This window comes from Vitis vinifera, chromosome 1, assembly GCF_030704535.1.
Source record: "Vitis vinifera cultivar Pinot Noir 40024 chromosome 1, ASM3070453v1".
Taxonomy (NCBI): domain Eukaryota; kingdom Viridiplantae; phylum Streptophyta; class Magnoliopsida; order Vitales; family Vitaceae; genus Vitis; species Vitis vinifera.
Window position 1 is genome coordinate 9,210,339 of NC_081805.1, and position 10,125 is coordinate 9,220,463.

The 10,125-nt window shown below is 35.5% G+C and overlaps 1 protein-coding gene across 1 annotated transcript; it reads right to left on the reverse strand.

Moving 5' to 3' along the window:
- Positions 1 to 781: 781 nt before the first annotated feature.
- LOC100262218 (U4/U6 small nuclear ribonucleoprotein Prp31 homolog) lies at positions 782 to 10,040 on the reverse strand. The gene is made up of 8 exons (XM_002263617.5): positions 9,918 to 10,040; positions 8,569 to 8,634; positions 8,197 to 8,334; positions 6,581 to 7,473; positions 6,421 to 6,491; positions 5,991 to 6,093; positions 5,673 to 5,748; positions 782 to 1,272 (listed from the first exon to the last, which is right to left on the reverse strand). The coding sequence occupies exons 1-8, from the start codon at positions 9,930 to 9,932 to the stop codon at positions 1,165 to 1,167; spliced, it is 1,470 nt and encodes a 489-aa protein (XP_002263653.1). The 5' UTR covers positions 9,933 to 10,040; the 3' UTR covers positions 782 to 1,164.
- Positions 10,041 to 10,125: the final 85 nt, after the last annotated feature.

Sequence of the window (10,125 nt, forward strand, 5' to 3'; positions counted from 1 at the left end):
ATTAAAGTTAGGATTTAATAAATTTGACTTCTTTTTTAACACGTATGCGCTTTGTTGGCATAAAAGCCAATTCAAAGAAGAGTCGCCATTCAGACGGCGATAGCGAAGGAAAATGTGGAAGTAGAAAGTAAAAGGTGAGCGGAGGAGCTTTAATCAAGGAGGTGCTATAATCGAGGACAAGTTGCTAAGGCCTACCCAATGGGGAGGCTTCCTTTTATGCTGCAACTTGCCATTTTTCTGCGAACGCACGCATTTTGCCAACAACCATCAAATCAGTTTTTTCTTCTTCTAACATTTTGTGCCGTGTGATTAACTTCTGAATATAAAAAAGACAAAGAGGGAAGGAGGACTTGTGAGATGGAAAAAACTATACGCAGCTGCTGCCTCGTGCTTGACCGACACCTCATATCAAATATCAATTGTTGCTAATCTCTGTGGCTATAAAAAAAAAGCTTTTTCTTAATGGTCATCAGGTACAGAAGATAAAGATACCCACTTACTTCAAGTGGAGGAATGAGTTGGGAAAAGGCTAATTCCAATTTATACAACAGTTCCACGTCATATTTCGTGGCCCAGTTTCAGTGTCACATCATTACAGGTGCCTCTTTCATAACCCTAGCGTGGACCACGATATGAACACTGGGACATAATGGAAACATCAATAACACACATTCTGATAGTTGTGTATCGTGAAAGTCATCATTCATGTGCTTTTTGTCTTTCTCCTTTTGGATTGCATGTAGATGATACGCTTACTGTATTTATTTTCTATGTCAGAATATCTAGAATTTTGTATGCATTAATGTACTTACCCAACAGAGGTAATATACAAGAAGTGAGAAATTTTGGTTCTGCCCTAGCTTGTATCTCAATATAAACTACTGGGCACGGGCAGTAAAACCAGGATTTGGTTACTCAAGCCATAATCAAAAACATATTGTAAAATGGGTTCTAAGCTTGTCAACAACATTGAGAAATCTACCTGCACCTTTGAACCCCCAAGAAAAGGAAAGGAGACAGGTGTATTAGCTTCAGGGAGCAGAGCTGACCACCATCTACCAGGCCATGAAAAGTTCAGAATGGTGGATTGACACAAGGCAGAGATGAGAATGATACTCGGGCAGGCAACCTTGTACCATAAAGAAATGCTTCAGTCTTGCTCGCTCAGGTCCTCTTGATCTTTGAAAAGGTTCCTATTTCAGAAAAGTAGGTACTTTGGGTTCCACTTCCAAGCTGATTTGCATGAGCCTGGGGATTTGACAGCTCAATTCCCTGTAGGAAGAAAAAAAAAAGGCGGGATATCATTGATGAGAATACTAAAGGAGCATACAGCACCAAAAATATCTGAATTCCGGTAAAGAAGAATCAGACCACATTGTTATGAGAAGTGGGAGAAAGCACTTGTTGAGCATCTAGACAATGAAGGTACTTTTTTGGCAAGCATCTTTACTACAAAGATTATGTTTTACACAGCGCATAGATATTTTATAAGAACTTTTGAGCTTCAAAATGCTAATTAGCTTTGACAGAAAAGTTGGCAAAACCTCAATAAATTGAAGAAAACCGGCAAAACCTCAATCATGTATTTGCTAGATTGCATCATGTGATCTAAAAATTTTCTCCAATTTTGCAAGATGTAATGCTCCAACAAGTGTTTCTCAATAAAACGAAATGTATTTTTGTTATTAAACAGTAATTGTAGGATTTTAAAATCGAATTCGACAATTTCAAGATTAGCCAGTTCTGTGGAAGAATGTTGGACATAAGCTTAAAAAATAGAATGCTAGCAGTATTTATCTCGCGCTCAAAGGGCAAGTGGAACACATCATACAAGTCCTAATCCCCTTGCTGTAGTTACACTACATAATTGTCGAACTTCCATTGATTCATCAAGCATATTAACTATACCAATGTATTTAAACTCAACATAGTTTGTGGCTCAAGGCAACTTCTCAATATTTCAATAGGCAAAAGTAAGAGAAAAAAAACTGATAAACTTAAATGACTATAACAGGTTGCAGGAATATTTGACTGCAGCATGGTTCAATGAATCTAGGCAAATCTATAATTGTGTACAACATAAAGCAAAGGGTATTCCCAGTCTACACATCATTCCTACTCTACAAAGGATCCAAACTTTACAGTCAGCCATACAAACTATAATATTGTATCAAACAAAGTGTGACTCAATAACAAATATTTAAGCTAGGTTCCAATTTCACATTTGACCAGGTTTTAGGAACCAGAAAAATGTCGAAAGGCTATTCGTACAGTACTAAAGAAGCTTATTCAAGTCCAGAATCAATGTGCAAGCCCATAGCTTTCTGTAGGTTGCACCTAAAAATCCTACCAATTCAACCTTCACAAGCTACAATTGCTTCCACAGGTCACCATGTACTAGTAGATAGGTCATTAAAATACTGATATGGCTTCTTTTGCAACAGATCTTATTTATCTTTTGGAAGCATCTCGAACTTTGTTTGGGGCAGTCCACCCTAAGTATTTGCTTGAAAAATCCAGCTCACAAGTATACATATTGGAGTAAGAGAGGAGGAACTTGAACCCCCTAAAAGAGTTATTCCTCAAAATTAGAAATCATAACCCGTTGTTTTCAAGTTATTCCTCAAAATTAGAAATCATAACCTGTTGTTTTCAAGTATCCAATCAGGGAACTCTCTTTTCAAGAAGTGTGAGATATAGTGGTCTTGTTGAGATGACAGTGATAGCGGGATGATCTTAAGCCAAAACTTGAAAATCCAATTTGTGCATCAGTTTGTACCTCAAATTTTTGCTCCTCACTTGATAAAACAACCATGCCAAGCCTCTGAGGTAAGGTCATTTTGGTTCACAATTAAAACTAGAAAATTCTAAATGTTCACTCAAAAATTAGGACTAGAACAGTCAATTCATGTCTGGTGATGGTACTTATCCATTCATACATGTTCCACATGTATTGTTCTAGAATGATCCAATCATAAGAATAAAGGATACCAAATTCACAATGTTTGTTCATCCAAAAGGACCAGGATTCTTCTTTCCTTTTTCTTGTCTCTTCTTCCTTTCATCTCCTTATTCTTGAGGTGAGGAAGAATTTCACTTTGGCCCATTCAAGGAGAGAGTCTAAACTAGTTCAGAATGTCAAAAGAAGTTGGAGTCTTCCACAATTTTTTTTATAGTGCATGAGGCTGATAACATGCATATGCTTTTTTTCATTATTATTTATAAGGTAACAAATCAAGAACCACATTGAAACTCGAGTAAGATGGTTGAATTGGCTAAGCAGTCAACCATTCTCCTTAGCAGTTCTCACTACCCACTCAAAACATTTCAAACTAGGGAAATTTATTTTCATTGTTCGATCATTTAATAAAGATAAAGATGGATGATTCTTGAATAAGATGACCCATCTACCAGGTTTTGAAAACCACTGTGGATCTCTCCTTTTACAGGAACACATTGTTGATGTCTTATTTAGTGCACTCCTCAAAACCCAGTTACTGATGCGACATATTAATTTGTGGCATTTATATATCATAGCAACCTAATCAATTGAAAAGAACTATGTTTCCCACAAAATGTGCATACGTCATCCCCAGCTAAAGCATAGCACTACTAGGATAAGGAAGCCCACCCCCAAGTGTGTGGCAAAGCACTTTAGTGATCCACAAAATATGCATATCCACTGCTGACAGATACGAAAAAGGTTTTCCACTGCAGCACTTCCAGATGGAGGTGGGGCCATGTGGACCTAAGCTGGAGACCACTTCCATCACCAAGGTGGGCCCAAGGTTCTTGTAAGGGGCCACCTTCCAGTGATCTCCTGCACCCCTAGAGAGTATCATCCTTAACAAGGTACCTTGATAGTAATATGCAAGATTAAGTCAAGAAAAACTCGAGGGTTCCATTACAGGCTTAGTACACCTCAATGATGTGGCTGACCTTCCCACGCTATGTACAATAGGACAGTTTTAAGGGTATTCATTTAATGTCTAGACCAAAGGCTATATGAAGCAAGGTTGGCACATCTTAAACTCGTAGGGAAAATCCAGCAATCTTTAAGGGACACATGTCAGTACAAAAAACCTTTCAAGTTATCACAAGGTGGTTAATCAGAGTTTCCTCAAGGAACACTATAAGAGGTTCTATTTGTAAAGCAAGTCCAAGAAAGAGAAAGATGGTTTCTTGGATTCTCTCTGGAGCTAGGATTCCTAAACATGCCTCTCCCCAAGAACCTACAGGACAAAGACAAGGTAGCGATGCCTAGACGACTGGGATTCTTTCATCTTCTTCCCTATTCTTCTCATTTTCTTCTGTTTAAGAATGTAAAGGTCTCACTGATCTTAGAATCAAATGTGCTCATGCAGAATCATCATCATTCTTTCTAATCCTTTACTCTGTTCTCTCCCCAAACTTGAATACCTAACTATTCCACGTGATTGATCTCCCCAAACTAAGAACCTTATATAAAATAAATACAATCACACCCTACAGCTATTAATCTCTCATTCTTCTTTGCTCTAGCCATATTTCTACTATTGGTTCTCCCCAACTACAGGTTTTGAAAACCAACCTTACTTCTAGACATCCCCCTAGAGAACACCATGCATCGCCTTTGCTTAAAATGGAAATAAAAACAGGTAAATAATCAGACTAGTCATACTTCACCTATTTTTTTGCAATTTTTAGTAATATCATTGACATGATGTTAACCACTTTAACAAGCTAGTGAACAATCTAGGTTTCAAGTCATTGACAGGATCTCAAAAAGTTCAGCACCAGCCACTAACTTAACATAATTATTTTGCAAAGATAGAAAATATAAAAAAAACTGAAAAATAAGGTAAAAATAAGGTAATTAAGGCTCATGGTGAAATATAAAAACCAGGAATTTGTTACCAAGAAAAACTTGGGCTTGGGTTTTAAGGCAGTAGAAATAACACATGAAAAGGAATTTCAGTAACAAGTTTTCAGAAAAAAAAACATAACTAGATTTTAGAAAGAATAAAAATAAAAACATAAAGAAAGAACCCAAATACTAAAGAAATCACATCCAACTTGAAAATCCAAACCCTCTCGGGCCTCTCCTCACAACCAAATTAGACTCAATAAGCCTAGACGTGACAAAAATCACTAAATAAAGCACAGATGCATGTCAACCATATATATATATATATATATATATACAATGATCATGCACTCACTTTGATTAGAGCTCAAGGCTTAAAACGTTTCAAAAACTGAATCACATCCAAGTAGACTCTATTTAGGAAAAACAAACTGCTAGTAAATGTTGAAAACAAAAAATAAAAATAAAAAAGAAAAAAGAAAAAATGAAGTTACTTAATCTGACCTTATCTTCTGATAAAGACTATTTTCTTTTCATAATAGAGATAAATTCTAAAAGCAGAAAGTTCTAATGGCTTAATTCTTAGTCCAGCCCAACTAAGACCCATTGAAGAAGATGCTAACATTCAGAACTAATGGATTACTAAAAAAATGGCATCCCAAGGTGGACTAGTATGTGTTCCTAGTTCATGGGGCACTAAAATCAGGAACTGAGTCTTCAGACTTCCTGCTTTTCTCCTAATATTGATCAACAATATTTGTGTCACCAGTAAAGAAATACAAAAAACAATAGAAATCATCCATGCGAAAGATAAGAATTGACAAACCTGCACAGGTGTGAAGGCCAAACTTGAAGTCAGTCCTGAGGTAGCACCACTGCTTCCATATTGCTTTTCCTTGAACCTGAAAAATATCACATAGCTCATGATGATATATTGCCAAGGAAGGTCAAAAGTTAACTAGTAAAAACAGAAAAATCACAACTGAAGATAACTAATTATCAGATACCAACTACAACTAAAATATGAACAAATAGCTTATAGGTCAGCCAAACATGCAATTTTGCTGGAAAATTAAAAAGAAACAAGGACTAACAATAATTCAAATAAAACAAAATAATATCAAATGAATATATAAAGACCTACTTTTTAGCAACTTTGGCAGCAAGTTTACTCTGACCAACTGATACACGCAACTTCCCATTCCCAGCCTGACCGAGCATTCCATATCCTTCCCCCAGTCCATCCCCTATTGTTGTGGAGAACACAAATGGTAAGAAAAGGAAATCTTGAAATATATTCCCCATAGAAAACAGGTTTTGGAATTTAAAAAAATTAAAGAAAAAGTTAATAATCAAAGACTTGCAGGACATTGGCAATAGTTAAAACCTTCTTGAAAATTCACTTGTAGGACATGCATATGTCATAAATATATTTTCTGCTTTTTCAGAGCATTCACAGCAATGAAGTAACTCAAAATTTAGTCACAGATGTGAAAAAGATGAATACGGTACAAGCAAATTTTAAATTACAATTATTTCAAAAATCTTACTAATCTCAAGACAACAATATTTACCTAAAGAACTCTCTTCAGGAACACCAAATTGCATCCTATTGGCCAGCTTCCTCATGTCCGTTATAGCATACCTGAGAAATGTAAGATCAGAGAACACATCACGTATGCCCCAAAAAACCAGTAAAATATCTAGCATATGACAATAAGAAAACTGCACTACCTCTCCTTCATCTTCCTTAGCCGACGACCACCTCTCTTCTTTTTAGGCTCAGAATCAGGAACTGGAAGAGGTTTAGGTTGTTTTGCAGGAGGTGGCTCTTGCCATTTCTCAATCTTCTTAAGGATCTCTTCTCGCAAGGTTCTTCCAGTTTTCCCTGTAGGATCTCCCCTTGTAGAATCTACTCGTGCAGAAAGTGTTGATTTTGCAGCCAAAAGCCGGCAGGCTCGCATCCTCAAGGAAGGGGGTGTGCTCTGAAATATCTCTGTTTGCTCGATATAACCTACCCGAAATTGGGATGTTGCAGTAGAAAACCCTGCAAGGTTCTTTTTCTTGGCACCAAGAAGCTGAACATTACAGGCTGGCATCTTAGCTAATGCTGTGAGACCACCAGCAGTCCCCATAAGTTTAGCAGCAACAGCACTGCCAACTATAGCAGAAAGATTGGGCGCAATATAACCCATTCTGCTTTCTACAAAATCAAGGACCTTTTTCTTAGCTAAATCTAGAGCAAGAGCTCTGTCACATGCATCAACTGTCTTTTTAAGGTTTTCCTCCGGAAGTGGCTTGCCACTAGTAGTTGATGCAGTAACTGAAACAACCATAATGATAGCTGAAGGTAAAAGCCCCTCGAGGTCAACAAGGGTTAAATCCATTTCATTCCCAATCTTCTTAACAACTCGAGCATAATCAATTGGGTGATGCACAAGTGACTCAAGTTCCGGAAATTTCAAACGGTAGTTATCACGGATAAAGTTGTGGATAATAACAATTTCATTCTCAATATCAACTGACAATGCATTGCAATCCACTATCAACTGGTATTCAGGATCATCTTCCAAAACTATCCCATGATTTGACATATCAGACCCCTTCTCTAGCGCATCTTCAACTTTCTGCAATTAAAGACCATGATATCCATTCAATCCATGAAAATATGCAAAACATATTAGACAAAATAAAGCATGGATAATTGAAAAATTACAAGTCTAACCCCAGCAAATATCAAAATATTACTACAAAACAAAAGGCCACAATATGCCTGACTTCCATAGAACTTTATGAATTTCCTCTTGCACAATTGTAAAATAGCTCAATAATGGACACCCCTGAATGTTAACCACTAAAACACTGTTATGCATGCAAGCAATCAATCACCAAACAGAGATTAAAAAAGAAAGGAGGATAAGAAAAAAGAACATTAGGCTTATGTTTGGTTCCCAGAAAATTTGAGGAAAATGTAAGGGAAAGAAAGAGGAGAAGGACATTAGAAGGAAAGATAATTGAAGGAAAATTAAAAATAGATTTAAAGTCAATAAATTATTTTTAAAGGCAGCTACTTGAAACTCATTTCACTTCTCTTCTATATAAAGATTAAATAATTTGAAAATGTATAAGCTTCTAACTAATTTTAATTATATTTTATTTTCTTTCACATTTTTCATGATAAAACCAAACATAAGGAAATCATTTTCCTTAACATTTTTTTCTTTCCTTGGTATTTTCCTGGATTCAAACATAGCATAAAGATCAATATGGAATACAAACATTTATGAGGATGATAAGCCATGAAGCATATGCAAGGTGAAGATAAAATCAATGAAAAGAAATTAAATAACCTGCATAATGTCAATGTAACGTTGTGTTTTCTGTAATTTGGAGACACTGTCCAGATCATCATAATTAAGAGCTTCAATATCTGCCATCTCCCCATCATCGTCTTCTTCCATGTTTCCAACACCCATGTCATCTTCATTCTGAAAGAAGGTAATTTCATGATAAGATGAAATAATAAAACATTAAATACAAACACAATATAGCATAAAGAAAAATAACCAAATGATAGATACGACAGACTATAGCTAATACAAATATTCCACAAAATTCAATAGTACTGTTTTGTTGACACATGAACAGAAAACCAAAATAATAATAGTGAGAACAACAAGAACAAAAATAATATAGGTAAATTAACAAAGCCATGTACTTACAGCAAGATCGGCTTCATTGTCTGACAATTCCTCCAAATCTGCCAGGAAAGGATCAGAAAGAGCTGCCTGTATCCAAAGTTTATCAACACGAAATTTCAGTTTACATTAATAACATTTACTACACATAAAAATGTGAAGAGTTTGTAGAACTTTTTCTTCCCAAAATACCCCTACTACATCACTTATTCCCCCCTATATTTCACATCTTTATTATTTAACTATAGCAATTATTTATAAACTTCTTATTGTTTATTATATATCATAAATTAATTTTATTTCATTTATTTCGCACTTTGAAGCTTAAGAATTTTTAATTTTATTTTTTTGGTTTGCTCTTCCTTTTCTTTCAAAGGCTTCCATTTACACCAGGATTCATTCATAGCATGGTAGCTACCATTTATGTTTCCACGATAAAACTAGTGAATGCTGATTCAAGCCAAATCCTTTTTATATATTATTGTACAAGATAATGTTCCTAGATAATTAATTTTATAAAAATTCTAGCTTGAGCTGCAGTCCAGGTCAATCCAAGAATTCAAAATTTTCAAAAATAGCATTGACGGGTTAAAAGCATTCAAAGAGAAACCTTATCCCTCCATTTTGGTTTCCAAGAAAATAGAGCAATAAAAGAAAACAACTTATTTCTCATCTTTGCTTCTGGAAAGAAAAAATGGAAAAAACCCCTCAGCACTGTGAATTTTCAGCAGAGTGGCATGTTTCTGTAATCCCAAATCACAATTGATGATAATTTTATGATTCAAATCATTGTTGCTGAAAATTTTACAATTCAAAATTTCAATTACTTATTTCATATTTTCTCTGTATCTAAACTAAATCAATTTTTTATACAAGAAAACATTCCCAAATAGAAAAGACCGTTAATCAAACAAAACTTTCCTTCAGAGCTGTAACCCAAACTGGCAATAGTTCCACAGCAGTTCAAAGAGAAACCCTAGAATTGAAAACTTCCAGCAATAGCATATCCAACTTATAAAGCACTCAGTGAAATCCGACCCTCTATTTAGTTACAAAAAAACTGAAAAAAAAAATTAAATAAATAAATAAATAAAATTATATACACATATATAAGCCACATTGTGATTTCTATGTTATTTCTCTCACTTTCTTTGCCACCAAAAAATCCAAAAAAGAAAAAAGAATTATAAAACCTCATACCAAAAAAGTCAAAGAACCCTATGAGTTTTAGGTAAAGTCCAATTTTCTGAATTGTCGAGCCCTAGATGGTGAAAATTAAACGATTCAAACTTTTCTTTAATTTTCTCATTATTTCGATTGTATCCAACCTGCAAGTCGATTGAATGAATTGAGAATAGAGATTGAAACGGTACCTTGAACTCGGACATCTTCTCTTTGAGCGTACCGAGAGATTGAAAGCTTTTTCCCTTGAGCTCAGAGCTCGACCGAGACTGAAACGCAGCGTTTGCAGGACGCAGAATGGGGCTTCGTCAGTTAAGTAGGCAAATAATGGGCCAAGTATGGGCCGGCCCAATTTTTGAACTATTGGGCTGTAACTCGGCCGATTTCACTCATAAGATT

Excerpts from the sequence above, each read along its gene's own strand:
- LOC100262218 (XM_002263617.5), bottom strand. Across the intron at positions 6,094-6,420 it reads TCCTGAAGAGAGTTCTTTAG|GGGATGGACTGGGGGAAGGA; the intron begins GTAAATATTGTT and ends CCACAACAATAG. Across the intron at positions 1,273-5,672 it reads TGGCCTTCACACCTGTGCAG|GGAATTGAGCTGTCAAATCC; the intron begins GTTTGTCAATTC and ends TTCTTCCTACAG.